This window comes from Petromyzon marinus, chromosome 44 (assembly GCF_048934315.1).
Source record: "Petromyzon marinus isolate PM22_M1 ecotype Great Lakes invasive population chromosome 44, UKy_Petmar_22M1.pri1.0, whole genome shotgun sequence".
In the NCBI taxonomy this organism is placed as follows: Eukaryota; Metazoa; Chordata; class Hyperoartia; order Petromyzontiformes; family Petromyzontidae; genus Petromyzon; species Petromyzon marinus.
Window position 1 is genome coordinate 5,142,224 of NC_133710.1, and position 20,879 is coordinate 5,163,102.

General features: G+C 56.7%; 2 protein-coding genes across 3 annotated transcripts in view; one reads left to right on the forward strand and one right to left on the reverse strand.

The window, feature by feature from the left end:
- LOC116951856 (succinyl-CoA:3-ketoacid coenzyme A transferase 1, mitochondrial) overlaps positions 1-1,482 on the forward strand; it is a 33,268-nt gene extending 31,786 nt beyond the window's left edge. The window contains exon 17 of the mRNA XM_032970654.2: positions 1,341-1,482. Coding sequence (XP_032826545.1) covers positions 1,341-1,376 — 36 coding nt within the window. The 3' untranslated portion in view covers positions 1,377-1,482. The remainder of the gene's footprint in view (positions 1-1,340) is intronic.
- Positions 1,483-3,258: 1,776 nt separating this feature from the next.
- On the reverse strand, positions 3,259-19,322 carry LOC116951899 (hydroxymethylglutaryl-CoA synthase, cytoplasmic-like). Of its 2 annotated transcripts, none has more exons than XM_032970737.2 (11): positions 18,989-19,322; positions 15,512-15,824; positions 14,851-15,025; positions 13,566-13,691; positions 12,582-12,746; positions 11,963-12,131; positions 11,372-11,542; positions 9,432-9,538; positions 6,748-6,873; positions 4,902-5,065; positions 3,259-4,214 (listed from the first exon to the last, which is right to left on the reverse strand). In XM_032970737.2, the coding sequence occupies exons 2-11, from the start codon at positions 15,788-15,790 to the stop codon at positions 4,128-4,130; spliced, it is 1,569 nt and encodes a 522-aa protein (XP_032826628.1). In that variant the 5' UTR covers positions 15,791-15,824; positions 18,989-19,322; the 3' UTR covers positions 3,259-4,127. The 2 variants fall into 2 exon arrangements, with proteins under 2 accessions (XP_032826628.1, XP_032826629.1); XM_032970738.2 differs by lacking the exon at positions 18,989-19,322 and adding an exon at positions 18,863-18,985.
- Between the last annotated feature and the right edge of the window lie 1,557 nt (positions 19,323-20,879).

Consider the following 20,879-nt stretch of genomic DNA (forward strand, 5'->3'; position numbering starts at 1 on the left):
ATCCATCCCTGAAAACAAACCCCGGCGCTTGGATTTGAACGCAGCGTTGGGCTCACCTCCCCAGCTGGCTGTTGACTTTTGGCAGCAGGGCGTCGTCGCTCATCACAATAGCATTGTGTAACGTCCATCTAACGTCACGTAACAGAAGCGGTGGCAGGCAGTTGCACGAGACACGCGACACGTGTCACCCCAAGGATTGTTGTTCCTGGCGGTCACGGATAAAAAAGGATGCTTTCTCACAGCGTTGCGGTGTGCTTTGGCGGAGCGGTGGGTGGGAGCGGGGGGGGGGGGCTGTGGTTGGGCACAATTACTAAAACTTTTCATTTAAATTTTACCAGGTAAGGCCCACTGAGCCATGTAGCTCTTTTTCAGAAGCGACCTGGCTATCACAAATTACAGCTCAATGAGGTGGCTTTTCACGTGGAAATGTACAGCAGCCAAATACTCTAAACGCAATGTTGATTCTAAATTTGGAGGGAAAAACCAACCGGAGGACCCAGAGACATCCACGTGACCACAGGAAGAGAGAGACACACGCAAACTCCAATTATGCAGCAGCAGGCAGCAGGGTCGGGGGATTGAACCCACAACCTCCTGTATACCAGGCGTGGTAGGTCACATCTTGTGGCCGTGGCACCCGACGTTTCACTCCGTGCCTCGGGACCATCTTCAGGATCCGATTTCGCAGAAAGCTGGCTCGGCCCACCGCGAAAGCGAAACGTCGTTGGACTTCGTGCCCGACGGCGCGTGGCTCGACCCGTAGACACGGTCGAGCGGAGGGCGGCTCCCGAGGCGTCGTAGGGGGGAGCGATTGATTTGCAGGTTACGCTTTAGTTTTTGTTCCTGGAGGGCGGCGGAGTGGAGGGGATGTGTTCATCGTTGGTGCAGAGACGCTCGTGGGGCGGACACCCGTGGTGCCGTTGCGCTCAGCGCGTCTGAAAAATGTTGGCGGCGCGCCACGTCGATGCAACGGGAGTGTCCGATTGGCCGCTTTATTTTTGAACTTGAATAACTCGGATTTGAACAACCGTGAATGTCGAGTTGGGAAGCGGCCGGGGCAGCGGTGCTCCTACGATGTTCCCGTGGAGTAGGCCGAACGTCCAGCCAATATAGGGACGCAGAGCGTCGGGCAATTGTTGGCACCGCTTTCTGGCCGACCCTCCACCGCCTGACGTAACCCAACGTCGGGTGGTGGAGGGCTCTCATATGCCATCGATCCGACCGGATGGTTACGTGGCCTCGTGCAAAATTTCGTTTCACAAAAAAAACAAGTACGCTTCGTCGTCATCGCGTCGGGTGGTTTGGTCGCTAACGGACGCCGTCCCCTTCCCCCTGCACAGGTTTCTCCGGACCTGAAGCCCATGCAGCAGGTGTGAGGAGCCGCACGCAGCCACGCACGCAGCCGCCCACGCGGCGCCTGAAACCGGGGTCACGATCATCGACGCAGCGTTACCATCGACCTCCCTCCCGCCCCCCCCCCCCCCCCAAAAAAAAACTGCAGAGTCGGGGGAGGGGGCGTGGGGTAGGTGCTTTTCCATGAGCCAGTTACAGTGGGGGGGGGGTGGGGGGGGTGCATCACCTTTTTTATGGTAAAACTTTTAATCACACGCCGCGGTGTGCCACGCCGGTGAGCTCCGACACCTCGCTGCCACGCTCGATCGTGGCTTCGGCTCGCGCGCCGGTATTCCTGTCAAAGTAGCGGCGGCGGCGGCGAGCAGGAAGGTTGCCACCCCATCCCTGGTTTTCCCAGGATCCTCTTCTGTCCATGGCAGCTGTCCCGTGGGGGGAAATCTGTCCCGAAGTCTTCCTATGTATGTTGACCGTGTCCCTGGTGTTTTGTCTGTGGTGCCTACGACCGGCACACCGCCGGTCGTTCGGGATTCCTCCTCTCTGCTGGGCACCGAGAGAGATCAGTCTTCTTACCGTCCGTGTTTTTTTTTTGTGCGTATTATTCGGAGGTGGCAGCCGCCGTATCTGCGCGAGCGCTTTCTCTCAATGTGAATTACCGCTCAAGGTGTTACGCTTTTATACTGCTGTAGGTGGTCGTGTCGTACACACGTGTACACACACGTGTACACACACACACGCACAAGCCCGTATATGTAGAATTCGGGTACACTCGCCACCCTGTTAAGTGAAACCGAGATCGGATTGCAGGATATATTATGCAAAATGTAACGGCGTGATATCGATTTTACTAATAACTGCCCGGCGTTCCGTCAGTTTCTCCGCTCGCCGAGAGTACATTTTCACTTCCGCCCGCGAAATCTCGCGGCTGCCGTTTGTGGACGTTCGACTTATTAATAATACTCTTTTAATCAAAGTATTGAGCAATATAATACTCCACCCCACCTCCACGCTCCCCCCCCCCCGACTCATCGCGCAGCATTTTCCAAAGTTTGCCACGCACTGCGTGGCTGATGGAAAAGCAGCAGCAGCCGCCGTTGGGTGTCGAGTTGGGCGCACGGTTTAGTTGATGTCGCGCGTCGACCCCCCCCCCCCCCCCCGTTGTACATTTACACATGCGACATGACTCTGGAGATGACACCCCCCCTTCCCTCGCCCACCCATAAAAGCACCATCTGTACAGCAAGCCACCAAATTCCCCCCACTCCCTCTTCTCCCCACCCGCCCCACTCCCTCTTCTCCCCCCCCACCCCCTCTTCTTCCCCCCCCACCTCTTCTTCCCCCCCACCCCCCCCCCCTCTTCTACCCCCCCCCCACCCCCTCTTCTTCCCTCCCACCCCATTTTTGTGCAAAGTTGTAACCGTAAATAAACATATCGATAGGATTTTCTTGTATCAGTGCCGCTTGATTTTTTCGTGTTACCGTGTAAAGTCTGGGTTTACACGACAAAGACTAAGGTCCCCTGTGTAGCCTGCGCAGGCTGTTGGACCAAGTGCTGTTGGCCAGCACCCTGTGAAGGCCGGCAGGGCACAGGAGGGGCCGATGTTTCCACACCACCAGTTACTCATTTTAGTCCGAGTCTGCCTAAGGGAGAGGCTCAGGACCAAGTGAAATATTCGCCACTTATTGGGCACGAGCGGGAATTGAACTCTGGCCGCCCGGGATTTGTTGCGCGGCATGCTATCCCCAACGCCACCACTTCCCACGCACAAAAATATTTTCCACCCAGGCCCCCCGTGCAGCCTTGCCCACAGGCTGTTTCGGGGCAAGTGCTTGTAGAGCAGCAACTGTGAAGGCCGGTGTGGCCAGCAACACTCCGCACACACAGGGACACCGCACACACAGCTCGGATCGAGTAAATGGGATTTTACTGTGGTAGACAAGACCTTGATATCCGCAGCCGACAGTACCACGCGCCGCACTCTCTGGACAGAGTAACAGTTGGTAGAGACGTCACAAACACGACGGGGGGCGGTGGCAATCGGCACGCACATCTACAGCAACCAAAGAGATAGTACTATTATTATAATATATACAAATTCACCACGTGCTCGTGGTAATCACAAGATACGTTTGTGCTATACAGTACAAATGAAATGCTGCTTCATGCTTCCAACGGTAAAAGCGCTCTTTTCCCCCTCTCTAACCTAGGTAGCAATTAATCCGTGATTACTGGGCACACGTGTCTGCACCGCCTGCAGTCACAGCCTGGCTTTTTTTGTTGACGGGGCCTGGCATCAGCAGCGGGCAGCGGGGTAAACCGCACGGGAAGGGCGGGAACGTAGGGGAGGAGATGACGTGGGTTTCTCTAAACAAGAAGCAGGGCGACGATGGCAGGCTGATAAGCAGAGAGGTGAGCGGGTGAGGTGAGGGGACGGGGTGAAAGATGACGAGGAGGGTAGGGGTGAGGCGGTGGGGGAGGAGATGACGCAGGCAAGGGAATAGTGGGGAAAGGCGGCGGGGTCAGGAGACGGAGCGGACCGGGCGGTCGATTTCAAACCGACTCGCAGTTCGAGACTCGACCGGCTTGCTGTGTAAATACCGGGACGCGGCGCGCGACGACGTTAGAACACACGAACCCGCGCGGGCGGGGCGAATCGTTACAGCCCAAATGGGACGAGTACAGGTGAAGCGATTGGACAGGGTGAGGCTGGCGGGTGGGCGAGGCGAGCGGGTGGGGCGGGTGGGCGAGCGGCGATCGGTGAGCGAGGGGAGTTCGCTTAGTGCTCTCCGTTGCTCTCCACTGCAGCTCCCTCGACTCCGGCGCTCGGCGTGCGAGGGACCTTCTTGAGCGGGCTGCTGGAAACCTGCTCCACCATGCGACACGGGGGGGGGGGGACGGGGGGGGTTGATCTCGGCTCGCAGGGTCCGAGGCGCAGTGCACAGACCACTGCCGCAACAGTCTGACTGCTGTCGCACACTCGCACCGACAGCCGGTCACGTCACACAGTTACACACACATACACACACTCTCCCAGACACACGCTCTCACGCACACTCACTTGCACGAACCTGCGCAAAGACAAAGAATCCCCCGTGTAGCCTTAAGACTGTTGGGGAAAGTGCTGTTCGCGAGCACCTATGAAGGCCGGCACAGCACAAAAGCCGGCGGGGTGGCCAGCACCACGCCCGGCCACCTTTGTCTCACCAGTGGAGATGTTTACACACCGCACCAGGTACTCATTTGAGGCCGAGTCGACCAAGGGGAGGCCTCGCAGCAGTTCAGATCATCGCCACCGGTGTTGGTGACCGTGAGCTGGAATCGAATTCGGGTCGCCGGGTTCATAGCGCAGCGCACTAACTACCGCTCCATACCAAAACCAATACTCGCCATTCGTCACTAAGTGACGGTGATGTCACCACGGCACCCATGCCAGGCCAGGTGCACTTTAATGCCACGTGAAGTGTCGAATGCCCGCTGGCAGGAGGTGACGCGACAGACTCGGGCGCCATCGGTTGACCGACTCACTGACACACCCACCCCACCCCCGCACCTCGGGCGGCACAGGCGTGGCGCTGGCGACGGGCGACAGGTCGAGGGGCCCGTCCTGGGCGAGCGCCCGCCGCTCGTACCGCCGCCGGTGCTTGTCGTCCACGTGCACCAGGAACCACGTGCCGGGGAAGAGCCCCTCCTCCGCGCCCTGGGGGGTGTAGGGGGCTGGGAGGGACGACGAGGCCGAACAGGGGTTGGTGACGGGCGTGTGTGTGCAAGAGGGTGTGTGGAGGAGGTTCGTGAAGGACGCTATTGGAGGACAAGATATCGCTGACGACAGATGGTTTGCGGAGTTTACAGCGCAGCAGCGCTGGAGCGCCACCTACAGCGCGCAACTCACGTCCCCCCAATCACCCCCCCCACCAGCTGGGGCGCCCCACCAGCTGGGGCGCCCCACCAGCTGGGGCGCCCCACCAGCTGGGGCGCCCCCCCCCCCCCCCCCCCCCCGAGGCGATGTGCGCGGTCGGGGGCGGCATGCTCTGCCGGGCTCCTCACAATCCCCCTGCACCCCCCACCAGGGCCGGCTCCCAGTCCATGTACCGGAACAACCGCAAGACTCTCCCCTCATCTCACTCCACTCCCCTCCACGCACTCTCCTACCTCTCCCCTCTCATCTCACTCTACCCCCCCTTCCACACTCTCTCCTACCTCTTCACTCTCATCTCACTCCACTCCCCTCCACTCACTCTCCCGCCTCTCCCCTCTCATCTCACTCTACTCCCCTCCACACACTCTCCTACCTCTCCCTTCTCATCTCACTCTTACCCCCCCCTTCCACACTCTCTCCTACCTCTTCACTCTCATTTCATTCTACTCCCCTCCACGCACTCTTCAGCTAACCAATACTTCCTGTCAATGCCATCCTCATCCAGCGATCCGTGCTGCCCACTCCCCGTCCACATTTGTCCCAGGCGCCACACCTCCCTCCGCTCATCAAGAGACTCGGCGAGTGACCTCTCCCGGCTAAACGAGCGGAGCCGGAGTTGTTACAACGATGATAATAACAAAAAGCTAAACAGGAGACGTTTACTGCTTAAGACTTTTCTACATGTGCGGCAAACCGGTTTTGTACATGTAACGATTTTAAACACCCTAATTACGCAAACCACGAATTACTCGGGTATTAACTGCTGCCGCTGCCAGACTCCACGTCTCCCTGTGGGCTCTGAAGAAGGCCCATTGCCTGAAATGTCGCCTAATGTCTACTTCTATCTTTGTAAGGCCACACGCAGAGTTACTGACGAACGTGCTGGGTTTGTTTTGTTACGAACACAAAAAAACACACAAAGACAAAGATCCCGGGAACGTTTCAAATCAGCGGTTATTATGACCGATTATCCTGGGCCTCCCATAGATCGACTCGGCCTTAAATGGGTACCTTGTGTGGCATGTAATCATCACCACCGGGGAGAGACAAAGGTGGCCAGGCATAGTCCTGGCCACCCACCCCATCGTGTACCGGTGCCAGCCTTCATAGGTGTTCGCAAACAGCACTTGCCACCATATAGTCTGTTAAGGCTATATGGGGGGGGGGGGGTTGTCTTTTGCAGTGGATTGAGTACTGCGCTCTGAACCCAGTGATCAGAGTTTATTTCCCAGACACAGCAACTTACATCATTTGGCTCGTTGCATTGGTACAAGTTCTGTCCTCCACCCCCTCGCCACCCCCTCGCCCTCCCCCCACACCCCCCCACCTCCCCCCCCCCACCTCCACAAATTTGCACTGACCGGCATCAGTGCCGTGTTGTTGGGCCTTCGTCGGTGTTCGTTGACGGCACTTGCCCCGGTGCCGGTTGCGAGGGGGTGGGGGAGGGGAGCTTTGTGTTTGTGTGCGCGAGTTCGCTTACCCAGGTGGTGCGTCTCCTCGCGGAGCTTCATGGCAGAAGCGAAGTCCTGGGGCGGCACGCAGGTGCGCGCGGAGAGGCGCGCGGGCAGGTCCGACAGGGAGCACAGCAGGCGCTCCAGACTCGAGCCTGCACCACCACCACCACCACCACACAAAGATCCCTCGTGTAGCCTTTCAACAGACTGTTGGTGAGCAAGGGCTGTTAACGAGCAGCGCCCATAAGGGCCAGCACAGCACGGCACTTGAGGGGAGCTGGGGTGGCCAGCACCACGTCCGTCCAGTGGCGAGGTTTCTACATCGCACCAGGTACTCATTTGAGGCCAATTCGGCCTCGGGGAGGCCCAAGACCATTTCAGATAATCGTCTCCGGCATTGGTGACCGTGAGCGTGTATCGAACATAGGTCGCCTGGTTCGGAACTGCTACACTACTGCTCCCCGCACAGTATACACACGTGCGCGTGAGCGAGTGAGTACACACCAACGCATGTAAATATTTGAGTAAGTACACACGCACTCTGCGCTATTAACCAGGGTGGCCGCTGGGCTCGAACTGCGAACGTCTCTGTCGCATGCAGGTGGTGTGGGCAAGCCTGGTGGTGGTGTGGTAGGAGTGGGGTGGTTCTGGTGGCTGTGGTGGTTGTATGGTGGTGTAGTGGTGGTTGTGTGTTGTGTTGGTTGTGTGATCATAGTCGTGTGGTGATGGCGGTACGGCGGTCGTGATGGTGGTGTGATCTCGGTGATGGTGGGAGGAGGTGTGGTTGTATGGTCATGGTTGTGTGACCGTGGACGTAGTGGTATTTGTGTGACCGTGGCAACGTGAACGTGGTGGTGGTGGCGGTTGTGCAGTGGTGGTGGTGTTTGTGTGATAGTTGTGGTACTAAGATGCCATATTTTCTGTCCGTCTGCTACAGCAGAGCTGTAGGGAATTCCAACAAGACCTACATCTCTGCTTTATTGACCTGGTCAAGGCCTATGATACCATCAGTAGGCCTGGGCTCTGGGTTGTTCTTCGTGCTTTTGGAGTCCCTGACCCCCTGCTCACGATCATTAAGGACCTTCATGATGGTGAGCGGGCCCGGGTAAATCTACGTGGCTGGGAGTCAGAGCCATTCCTTGTACACCTTGGGGTGCGACAGGGATGTCCTCTGGCTCCCACATTATTTAACATCTATTTTGACCACATAGTTCGTGAAGCCTTCAATAGCTGTACTGGGGGAATCTCCATTTGGTACAGATATAATGGGAGGCTGATCGATGCCCGGGTGCGGTCAAGGGATGGTTCCCTATTGCTCAACCACGTTATGTATCCCGATGATTTGGTAATAGCCGCTCATTCAGAGGAGGAGTTGGAGATGCTGCTGCTGAGACTGGAGCGTACCACTAAGAGATGGGGCCTTACCATTAGCCCCACCAAAACTAAGCACCTGCCTGGGTATTTTGTACCATCGGACATTCCACTCCCACAACTCCCAATCGGTGATGGGGCAGTTGTGGAGAGAGTGGAGAGTTTCCCATACCTGGGCAGTGTGCTTATGACCGGCTCCAGTTTAACAGCAGAGGTCTCACTCCGAATCAGTCGAGCGGTAATATCTTTTCATCGATTGCGTAACACTGTGTGGAAGCTACCTGGTCTGTCGCTCCGCATTAAGCTTCAGGTCTTCTCGGCCACGGTCATTCCCTCTCTTCTCTACGCTTGCGAAACGTGGACCCCCTTAATGGAGCATCTTTGCCGGTTAAAAACATTTAGGCTAGCCTGCCTACGATCCATCCTGGGTTTAACCAGGCTAGATGGTGTGAGGAGCTCACAAATCCTTGAAAGACCTGGGCAAGGTCTCATCGGTGAGCTCCTCCGGCAGGCAAGGCTGTGTTGGTTGGGTCATGTAGCCCGCATGCCCAGCCACTGCATGCCGAAAAAGCTTTTGTTCGGCCGGATCGAGGGGGCTAAACGGGCGCAGCACGGGCTAGAGAACAGATGGAGTGATGTGGTACAGGAGGACGTGGAGCTGAGTTGACTTGCCGATGACTGGTACCATCGGTGTCAAGATTGGCCTCTGTGGAGGAGGCTCGTGAAGGACGCTACTGGGCAGTTGGAGGCAGTTGCCCTCCAACAACAACGGAGGGCGGAGGAGCGACGCTCACAACGAGCGGAGCGCCGGGTGGCTAAAGCACAGCAAGTTGGCACAGTAGGGGGCACAGGTGGTGCATCAGCCAGTCATCTCAGTCAGTCGACCCGTGGCACCTGGGTCTGCCCCGTGACCTCCTGCCAGCGGGCGTTCGACACTTCACGTGGCCTCAAGGTGCACATGGCCTGGCATGGGTGCCGTGGTGACATCACCGTCACTTAGTGACGAATGGCGAGTATTGGTTTTGGTATGGACTAAGCTAGTGGTGTTTGTGCGACTGGCAGCGGTACTTTTGTTGGTGGTGGTGGCGACGATGGTTGTGTGGCGGTGGTAGTGTTTGTGTGATCGCTGTGGTGGCAAGATAGTGAGTGGTGTTTGTGCGAGCGTGGCGGTGGTGCTTTGGTGGTAGCGGTTGTGTGGTTGTGCGGCGGTGGTAGTGTTTGTGTGATCGCTCTGGTGACAAGATCGTGAGTGGTGTTTGTGCGTGCGTGGCGGTGGTGCTTTGGTGGTGGTAGCGGTTGTGTGGTTGTGCGGTGGTCGTGGTGGCGGTGCTGGCGGAACCTGGCGTGGCATCCGATGATACTCGCAGCGAGTACATGGAGGCGGCGAGGCCGGATCCGTAGGAGAAGACGCCCACACGAGACCCCGCCAGCGCCTGCGCACAGTTCCTGCCACCACCAAAGACAAAGATCCCCCGTATAGCCTTTAACAGACCGTTTAGACAAGTGCTGTCAGCGAGCAGCACCGATGAAAGCCAACACGGTCCACAAGGGAGTGGCGTGGTTTGCACCACGCCCGGTCACCTTTGTCTCCCCAATTGTGACATTTACACACCACCGCACTGATTTGAGTCGACCTAGGGGAGGCCCAGACATTAGCCGTCACTGTTATTGGTTCGAGAGCGGGAATCGAACTCGGGTCGTCGGATTCGAAGCGCAGCGCTGACCACTTAGCCGCCACCGCTCCCCACTTTCAGAACGGACGTCGGGCGACGTCGCGTGATCATCGTCTGCTATCCAGAGAAGGCTAATAAGCGTGCACACGCCGCGGTAATAACCAGGGCGGCCCGCCTTGATCCAAACCGCGAGCCTCCTGCAACAAACGCGGCGGCGGTAGCATGCCGCCGCCAAATAGTTGTTTCCACACGGTGTGACAGGATGGAGGGGGGGGGGCCCCCCTCGTTGATATCGACCCGGACGTTCTCCCACGCCTCAGGTTACTGCAACAACAAGCCGATGGGGGGTGGGGGGGGGGGGTCCGCGGGAGACCGCCGCGCGCCGGCCCTGCCCGAGTTGTGCAACGCGTGTGGGGCCGGTGGTTTACTTTTTCCTTTCTCTCTAATCTGCCCGCGATCTGGGAGAATTAGGTGAAAGGGTGGTCGGGATTTTTTGTTGTTTTTTTTTTCATTCTTCCTGGCACAGCATCGGATATCTCTCACGTACGTCGCACAAACACAAAGGTCCCCCCTCCCACCCCCCGTGTAGCCTCTGTCGGGGCAAAGTGCTCTTAGCGAGTGGTACCTAACAACAAGGCAGGCACAGCACATAAAGGGGTGGGTGACCAGCACCACGCCCGGCCGCCTTTGTTTCTCTCCATTGCTTAAGTTTTACGCACACCGCACCGGTTACGCAATTAAGGCCGGGTCGACCTAGGCGAGGCCCAGGACCTGTTCAGGTATTCGTCACCGATGTTGGTGGCCGTGAGCGAGAATCAAACTTTTGGGTTGCCGTTTTCGTGGCGCTGCGCGCCAACCGCTACACCGCCACTCTAGGGGGTTACACAGACCCCGGTCATCGTGACCTCCCCCCTCAATAACCTTCAACGCCCCCCCCCACCCCACCACCTACCCCACTCTTTCCCAACCCACGCCGGCATCCTGCATTAACCAATCGTAAGGCATGTGTGGCGGCATTATTGTTCGCGAAGCGTCGATTCGTTGGCGAGTATTTGCACTGGAGTATTTGCATTGGCGAGTATTTGCCTTGGACTGTGAAGACGCGGGTCAAGGTGTCGCCCCTGCAGTTTGCCCGACGTCCCTCCACACCGAGGGCAGTTTCATAGAACCTGCGCGGTGATCCACCAACCCTTGCCTGGATCAGTCGTGCGTGCGCCACCACTGCCCGGCTGACGACTGTGGTACTTGATGACGGTGATGACAATGACGATGGTGATGATGACGTATGTATATATTTTGAACTTCTTTCACACCGTACGTAGCCACCCGTGCTAATCGGAGGTGCGGGGCAAGGACAACTAACTAATCACGAGAAGTAACCGAATGAACAAGCGGTCAATATGCCCCCTTCACGTACCTGTCCCTTCAATTAAAACAAATGAAGTTAAACAACAAGAGATCGCCCGAACAATTTCTGGGTTGGGGGGGTGCGGGGGATGAGGTGGTGTTAGGGGGTGGTGAAGATGACAACGATTATGGCGATGACGATGACAATGACGACGATGACAATGGTGATGGTGGTGACGGCGATGGTCGCGGAACGTACTGCGCTAGCAGCGAGGCCAGGCACCCGTAGACGGAGGGCGTGTACATGTTCCCGTTGAGGTTGGAGACAAGCAGCGAAGGCTGCGTCTTCTGGACAAACGTCTCGGAGCTGGCCTTCATGAAGGCCTTCTCAACGTCGCGGTCGAAGTACGTGTCCTCCAGCTTCACCGTCCTGCCGGCACGGAGGTGGAGAGACGCGGGCGAGCGAAGAGAGGGCGAGAAAGAGACACGGGTGAGATTGCAGACCGAGGAGACGTTGGTGAGCTATGAAGCTCTGTTTCACACATGTCCAGTAGGTGCGGCTCAAACAGTTGCAATAACAAACAATACAAAAACACAATCGGAGTGCAAAGTATACAAGAGGTCAGCAAATCACAAAAATAATTTCACTATTTTTTATTTTAGCAGGTAAAGCCCACTGAGCTATTAGCTTCTTATTCATAAGCAACCTGACCACAGATGATATAATCAACGAAGTGGCTTATCACGTGGAAATGTATATGTTCTAAACGCATTATGTTGATTCTAAATGTGGAGAGAAAAACCGGAGGAGACCAGGACAACATCTCCCGGCCACCGTGGGGGCATCCACCTGAAGGCGTCGAGGCCGGCGTACGGGCCCTGCTCCGTGTCGGAGCTCGGCTCCGACAGGAAGTCGTTGAGGGCGAGGCGAGCGACCGACTTCTGCACGAGCTTGCAGTAGGGCGAGTGGAACACCATGTGGTCAAAGTCGGCCAGAGTGAAGTGCCGCTCCACCCCGTCTTGCAGCCCACGGAGACAAACAACGACGACGATAAAACTTTCAACTAAACTATGGACCATTTCTATTTTACCACGTAAGGCCCCACTGAGCTACGTAGCTCTTTGTCAGACGCGACCTGGCTATCACAAATGATAGCTCAACGAAGTGGCCTTTCGCGTGGAAATATATAGCAGCCGGAATACTCTTAAATCCATGACGTCGATTCCAAACGTGGAGGGAAAAATCGGAGGACCCGAAGAAAACTCCACGCGACCACGGGCAGAGAGAGAGGGAGAGACACGCAAACTCCAAATAAATATACAGCAGGCGTCGGGGTCTGCATTGAACCCACAAACCTCCTGCATACCCGGCGAGGGAGATAACATCTACATAGCCACCGTGGCGCCCTCGTCTCAGCAACCGGGGGGGGGGGGAGGGTGGCATGGGGGGCGGGGAGGGGGGGTCTCACCTTTCTGCCACTGCGCCTGTGCCTTGCGGCGGTACGTGTGGTAGCAGCGGTCTAGGGCGTTGAGGTAGCACCGGATGGACAGCTTGCCGTCCACCACCGGGTACTCGGACAGCATGTCCGGCTTGTAGAAGTCGTACGCGTGCTGCATGTGCGTGGCTCGTAGGCCTGGCGGCGCCGTCACGAGGACGACGGAGGAGGGGACGCGGGAGCGAAGAGACGCGGCAACAACACGGGTCAAAGATTCCACAGAGCCAACCTCCACAGCACTGTTGGCGGCAAGTGGCGTCATCGCGAGCCGTGCGCGCGCTGTACATGCGGGCGTGCGCAGGCCTGACAGTGTTACCCACACTTTTACCCCGCCCGCGACACACGACGAGCCGTTTGTACCACTGGGTGGGTGGACAGCGGGTGCTGGGGAGGAGATTTAGATACCGATTAGAGGTAATTAAATTAAGCGTCTATTTGAGTGCCTTTGTGGGGAGCAGCAGTGTTGCGGTTCGCGCGCTGTATAAGCTGAATTCCCGCTCACGGCAACAGCAGTGACGATTTTCTTAATCGGTCCTGGGTCTCCTCTAGATCGACTCCGTCTCAAATGAGTATCTGGTGTGGCGTATAAACATCGCCACTGGGGAGACAAAGGTGATCGTGCATGGTGTTGGTCACCCACCCCCTCATGAACAGCACTTGCACCCAACGTCTGTTGAGGCTACATCGAAGATTTTGCCTTTGTTGCGCTCGCACAAAATCTCGCAATGTCGATTGATGGGTGTGATTGTTAGGAATACAAACCCAGACGCAGAGACCCACAGACTCGCACAGAGACCCACAGTCACCTAGACTCGCACAGAGACCCATATTCACAGTGGCCTTTTGCTGACGCTCGTTGGGGGTCACACGGCGAGTGCTGCGACCGTGACACTTGTTAGGGTCACCGTGGCATTCGTTACGACGTGGGTGCGGGCGCGGCCGCGCGGCGCTCCTCACCTCTCTCAATGACCAGCGGGGCGTTGGGGCCCACCAGCATGGCGACAGCGCCGGCGCCGCCCGTAGGGCGCGCGCTTCCCGTCGCGTACACCGCGATGTCTCCGGCCACCACCAGGGCAAAGCGGCCTGTGGTGCACGGGCGTCGGGTCAACACAAGCCTCGCGATCTGGATTCAAGACAATTGGTCCACCTGTTGGGCGAGGGTGTGCATCTATCAAGTGCATAGTGCCCACCATCACTCGAACAACACTGCCCACCACTCAACAACACTGAACACCAACCACTCAACCTCTACGCTCCACTGCTCAAAGTCTCACACCACCACCCAACACCGCATACCACCGCACACACGACTGCCCGGCGGTGATAATTTTCCGGCACACACACACAACCACCTCTTCAATCACCCCGACCAACATCGCAACGCACGCGACAGCAACCGGACCCACCCGGACTCTGCTCCTCTCCATATCCCCATGTCACCCCTACCCCCCTAGTGACCCTGGCTGGGGGTGGGCGGTGGGTTTGAAGGTTGAGGCGGCCAAACAGTCCCGGGTTTAGGCCGGGACAGTCCCCAGAAGTATCAGAAAGCCTGTCCCGGTGTCACCCCGCCCCAACCCCCCGGGAGCTTTGAGTGTCAATTGGGATTTTGTCTCCAGTTTAAAACGTTCTGGCCTCACGTTCAACCCATGTTGCTGGCAGAGGGAGGAGCTAGCGACTGAGTGGGCGGGGCTACCTGAGCAGTGGGCGGGGCCACCAGAGCAGAGGGTGGTGCTAGTGGTCGAGTGGGCGGTGCTAGTGGTCGAGTCAGCGGTGCTCGTGAATGCACGGGCGGGACTATGCCAAGCTCACCATGTATCCCAGTTGAACCTCCCAGGTTGAAATTTGGCCTCAGCCGAAGAGGGAGTGGCTCGCAATCAGAAGGTTGCAATTTCAAATCCCGGTTTGGGTGTCGAGAAGGGCCATCATCCCCCCCGGTGTCAGTAAAGTGAAGAGCGAGTACCACTCTGTGGAGAATTCAACAGTGAGTGGTTGTACTTGATGACATGCGTGGGACTTCCCACGCATCTCATCCCCCCCCCCCCGCCCCCGTCAAAGCAATGTGGACTTTCCTCCACTCGCTCAGTAAATGACCTCTGCTTCCAATGTTCCATTCGAGCAGGAAATCAGTGACTTGTGTGTTTTTTTAAAGGACGTTAGTTAGTGGTGATTGGGGGGCTGCATATATTTGGTAAATGTGTGGGCGGGGGGGGGGGGGTGGGGGGGTGGGGAACGCTCCCCTTACCATCCCAGGCGCTGGATTCGACCCAGTTGGCGGCGTTGAAGAGGGCGGCTGTGCCGCCATAACAAGCGTTGGTCGTGTCGATCCCCTCCACGTCGGTGTTGCCCGACTCCTCGAAGAGCTGCATGAGAACGGTCTTCACCGACTTGGACTTGTCGACCAGCGTCTCCGTGCCCACCTGCTCCGCCGGCATGACCGCACGCCGTCGTTACTCGCAGCCACCACTGCCGTCACTCGCCTCCACCACCACCACCCCCGTTACTCACTGCCTCCACCACCCGTCACTACCTACCTCTCCCGTCTTCTCTCACCGCTCCCCAGCACGCACCCTCCTACCTCTCCCCTCTTGCGTACACGCGTCTCCACGCGAGTCCATGGGGTCTCTATCGATGGGTACTCGATATGAATCTGTACGACTGTGGATCTCTGCAAGTCTGTGGCTGTCTCTGCAAGTCTACGGGTCTCCATGCCCATCTGTGGGTTTTCTGCGAGCCTTACGGGTTGCGCGAGCTCGTGTGTATGTGTGCGCACACTTGTGTGCATGTGCGTACGCCTCTGTACATGCTCGTGTACGTGTATGCGTGCACGCGTGCACGCGGGCGTGTGTACGTGCCTGTGCGCGTGCACACGTCACTGTGTCTGCGCGTGCGTGCGTGCGCGTCACCTCGAGCCGGCCGATGCTCCCGTAGCTGAGGCCGGCGCGCTCCATTAGCCGCTGCGTCACCGTGAGGCACAGCGAGTTGATGTCCTCGCGGTCAGTGCAGAAGCCCATTCGTGTCTGGCCCAGGCCCACCGTGTACTTGCCGGCCGGCACCCCATCGTAGCTCTCCAGCTCCGCCTGGTCCACGCACTGCGCCGGCAGGTAGACCTCCAGCGCCAGGATGCCGACGTCCCGGGGCCAGCTGCCCCCTCCCTGTGCTCCGGTCTCCATCGTGCTGGGCATGCTGACGCGGCGACAGCAAACGGGCGTGCGGCGGCTGCGACGGAGGAGATTAGAGACGGGAAGGGGTGGGAGGGGGGGGGAGCGACGATTTATCCGAGTCACACGTGCGTGTCAGTCTTCTCGTTACCGCGCGGATAGATGAATGAGGTGACTCCCTACGGCGCGTGGGTCGTGCGGGCCATATGACCATACTTCACAGTACTGGTCACCATGTGTCGGTGAAAGAAGTGGGAGGAGAAGGAGGTGCACCCGAGACCGATTCGGATATCGCTTAGCCACCGATGTTAGCCATGGCCGGGAATCGAATCGAGCGTACTGGGTTTACAGCGCGGTGAGCTCAATACTAAGTCACCCAAAATTATCCGAGGAATCTCAAGACTCTTTGTCAAGAAGATTCTGCTACATTGGGATGTGTGACCAATGGCATAAATGGGAGTTTGGCTGCTCCGAGAATCCCCACCACATTGCAATACGACAGTGACACTTAAAGCTCCACACAGATGCGATCCAATGCCTCCGATTGGCACGGTTGGCTGCGTGCGGTGCGCGAAAGAAGCTCAACATACGTACATACAATTCAGCGAGTGGAAATCTACCTGTGAACCACACCTATTGGCTGTGCTGCCATCTCCTGTTACTTCGCACAGGCCTCAAGAGCCAAACGCCTACAGTCCTTTTAACCCGTGACGTGCTGGCGCCTGCACCGCTGCACAGACAGCGCGACCACAAGGCGAGCGGGGAAGGCAGCAGCCACGCGATGAGCCCGTACCAACAATTGCACGAGCTCTACAGCCCGACCTCTGCTTCTGTAACCATACGGACGAAACAGGTGGAGTCCGCATCTTTTTGCTGCGCCACCTTCTCCTTATCGGAGGGGAGAGCCACGTCATCTGTTTGCGATCCACCAACCCTAACCTAGCTGCCTCCACGGTGCTGGACCGCAGCACACGTGCAGCGTAGCCGCCACCGCCCAATAGCTGGCGAGCACCTGCAGTTACTCATCCGGCCAATAACCGGGTTCAAACGTGCTTAGCTTTCCGTGATCTGACAAGACTGGACGGGGGCACTCACGTGAGTGCTCGGATCGTGAATTATTTAGCGACTTGCCACTTTCCCTACTTTGTTGCACTGCGATCGTGTATTGCGCATTGTGCGCCGTTGTGACTCGCTGACGCGCCCATACTGGACATCTGGTGATAAAAAAACAGCTTCTGAACTCATCGGATTTCTTCCTCGAGGCTAAATAAAAAATAAAGATATTGTGATTCCGATCAATGGTTTTGTGTGCGCGTTACGGGGTTTTCTCCGGGTTCCCCGTTTTCCTCCCGCACGAAGCCAAACGACTCATCGCATTATTAACGGGATTCTGGCCCAAACATCCCAACGCGGCAGGGCCCTCGTGCGCAAGGAGACTCGGTGAGGGTTTCAAATTTTACATTCGGTTGCGGAGCGCAAGTCACTCAAAACAATGCACCCACGGTCTATCCACTCCCGGATGAAGGTTTCCCGCATGCAATCAGCATCATCCACGGAAGGACATCTGTGAATAAAAAAAAGAGCTTTATTGCTCGTCGGATACCTCCAATAAATAAATAAATATTCCGAAATTTTGGCCCGATTGTACGTCAAGAACATCAACCCATCCGCTGCTAAGATGAAGGCTCATCCATACTATCATCCGGGGTCTATCCCCTGGTGGATGAAGGCTCAATATTCTATCAGCATCATGATTATAGTCAACCCACTGCACAATGAAAACTTCCCCATGCCATCAGCATCATCGTCGATGCGCTATCCACTGCTAGATTGCCGGTTGCCTACGAGATCAGCAGCTGCATCATCTGCTGCTGCATCATCTGCTGCTGAATGAAGGATCCTCGTGCAATCATCATAATCCACAGTCTATCCACTGCTGGGTGAATCGTCATATCAGCATCACCATCACAGTACCGGGAGCAGATTCTCCTGGTTGCTCCATCCCTGACGCCACGGACTCCCGTCTCGAACCCCAAAGCCACCCCCCCCCCCATCATGACCCCACCACAGACAAGCCCCTGAATCGCCCGCGGAGGCCCCAGGCTAATAACGCCAGCTATGAGCAGCTCAGACCCCCCAGTTCCTGACCACAGGCACCCGAGGCGGCTCCAGTCATGCCCACCAACAACACTCCAGCTACACCCCAATCCCTGACACATGTCACGGGGGGGGACCCCCCCCCGGTTCCCGGGTCCCCTCAATGACCCCCAGCTCCCGGGTCCCCTCAATGACTCCCAGTTCCCAGGTCTCCTCAATGACCCCCAGTTCCCGGGTCCCCTCAATGACCCCCAGATCCCGGGTCCCCTCAATGACCCCCGGTTCCCAGGTCCCCTCAATGAACCCAGTTCCCGGGTCCCCTCAATCACCCCCGGTTCCCAGGTCCCCTCAAGGACCCCCAGATCCCGGGTCCCCTCAATGACTCCCAGTTCCCGGGTCCCCTCAATGACTCCCGGTTCCCAGGTCTCCTCAATGACCCCCAGTTCCCGGGTCCCCTCAATGACCCCCAGTTCCCGGGTCCCCTCAATGAACCCAGTTCCCAGGTCTCCTCAATGACTCCCAGTTCCCGGGTCCCCTCAATGACCCCCAGTTCCCAGGTCTCCTCAATGACTCCCAGTTCCCAGGTCTCCTCAATGACCCCCAGCTCCCGGGTCCCCTCAATGAACCCAGTTCCCAGGTCTCCTCAATGACTCCCAGTTCCCGGGTCCCCTCAATGACCCCCAGTTCCCAGGTTTCCTCAATGAACCCAGTTCCCGGGTCCCCTCAATGACTCCCGGTTCCCAGGTCTCCTCAATGTCTCCCAGTTCCCGGGTCCCCTCAATGACTCCCAGATCCCGAGTCCCCTCAATGACCCCCGCCCGAGTTTGGGATAAAATCCCAGTTACGACCTCTCACACCTCCCCCCCCCATTGTAGTCCTTTACCTCCGCGCGCACCTAACGGGACTGCGACACCCAAAAGACCCTGGGGCAAAAATCCCCCAACATTTAAGGGACGCCTTATAAAACACATTTTTAAAAAAAAAAATCTATAAAATCACCTCAGAAATAATTGCCGCTTGTGCAATCCCCTTCACGTGGGGCCTGCGAGCGCGGGCCGCACAGAGAGAGAGCGGAGCGGTCGCAAGAACGGGGGGAGACGACGGCGCTCGGAGATTTATTTTTACCGGCTAGGCTTGAGGGAGGATGAGGAGGAAGAAGAAGAGGATGAGGATGATGATGATGAGCCGACAGCCTCTTCGTCTTGACACTAGGGGGGTACACCTCCTCGACTGCCGTTGGGGTTCTTGTAACTTCCACCACCACAACCACCGCCGCAGCCGCCAACAGCCCGCGTCTCTCTTGTCACTGCTCCGGACGGCGACTTCACCGGCGGTCTAAGAGCGCGGTGGGGGGCTGACGCCAATGCCGTGAGGAGTGAGGGCTGAGTGGCTGAGGGAGGCTGGCGGGGAGGGGACACCGGGAGGGGACACCCCCCCACCACCACTTCCCCTACCACCACCACGTGGTTTCTCCCGCGCGCTCACACGTGCAGGGGGGGGGAGGGGAAATTCAGTGACGTCGCGCGCGTTTGGCCAATTGCGGCGGGGCTCGCCACGCTACCGTGCGATGGCGCGAGGCGGAGGCGGCCAATGGGCGCGCGTCAGGAGACAACGCTGCGCGCTGCTGCCACTCCCCCCCACACCCCCACCAACCTCACGTGAGGGGCGGGGTTTGGGAGGGGGGGGGCGATTGTAGGGGAGGGGCCGAGGAGACGCATTGAAATTCGTGCATAGACTACAAAACGGTGGCATTAGCCACCCACCCAGCCCCCAACGATGATAATGAATCATTGAAATGTCTAATGCGGCATTCCATCCGAGGTCTTCCCAATGCGCAATGCATGAAAAGCAGCAACCAAAAAAAACAAACAGAACCAGGGGCAAGCGACCAAGCTAAAGAGGGAAGGCCCACTTTATCTACTGTGAAGATGGCCGCTGGTCCGAAACGTCGCCTGTAAACATTAAAAAAAATGTTTAAGGCCACGCGAGCGCACACACAGAGTGTTGATACTGACGAATGTTATATTCTTGGTTCTTTCGGTAAAGTCACGTTGAAGGGAAACAATAAAATAATAAAATATATATAACAATATATATCAAACAATATATATTATTATTTTATTGTTTCCCTTCAACGTGACTTTACCGAAAGAACCAAGAATATGAATCACTGCAGTCACGAAAGCTTTAAATAAAAATTTACTGACGAATGTGTTGAGTTTTGTGTTGTTTGTTAATTTATTCCAATTGCTCGCGATGGAACATTTCCCCCCCACCCCTCCACAATTTAGAATCAAAGTGCGTTTCAAAGTTTTTTGACTACCGAGCACGTCCACACGGTAAGCCCGCCCACTTCTTCTTTGGTTCTTTCGGTAAAGTCACGTAGAATGAGAATAAAATAATAAAATAACACAATAAAATTCTCGCGACGTTTCGGCCACAACGCAAGCGGCCGTCTTCAGGTGAAAGGTACAGAACTGTCGGGACGACATTGAAGCTCTGTCGTCCCGACAGGTCTGTACCTTTCACCTGAAGACGGCCGCTTGCGTTGTGGCCGAAACGTCGTGAGAATTTTATTGTGTTATTTTATTATTTTATTCTCATTCTACGTGACTTTACCGAAAGAACCAAAGAAGATTAATCCTTGCAGTCACGAAAGCTTCAAATCGAAATTTAACCCGCCCACTTCGTTGAGCTATCGTTTGCGATAGCCAGGTCGCTTCTGAAAAAAAAAGCCACTATATAGCTCAGCGGGCCTTACCTGGTAAAATAAAAATAGTTAAATAAAATAAATAGTCTGTTCTTTTCCATCACGCGTTGTATCCAGCGCCGGATCATCCTCGTAGAAAAAGTAGCTACTACATATGTAGCTACGGGCCCCGCACTTTCAAGCTATCAATTCCGGTTCAGTGATTCTGCACTTGCTCTATTACTACAGTACTATACCGCCTTCAACTTTTACGAACGACTGGCTGTTCAAAGTTAGCGATTTGTCGTATTATCTGTGGCTGTATAG

Excerpts from the sequence above, each read along its gene's own strand:
- LOC116951899 (XM_032970737.2), bottom strand. The coding sequence starts at position 15,790 with ATGCCCAGCACGATGGAGACCGGAGCACAGGGAGGGGGCAGCTGGCCC. Across the intron at positions 15,026-15,511 it reads GGAGCATCGGCCGGCTCGAG|GTGGGCACGGAGACGCTGGT; the intron begins GTGACGCGCACG and ends CCGGCGGAGCAG. Across the intron at positions 12,747-13,565 it reads CCCGCTGGTCATTGAGAGAG|GCCTACGAGCCACGCACATG; the intron begins GTGAGGAGCGCC and ends CGGCGCCGCCAG.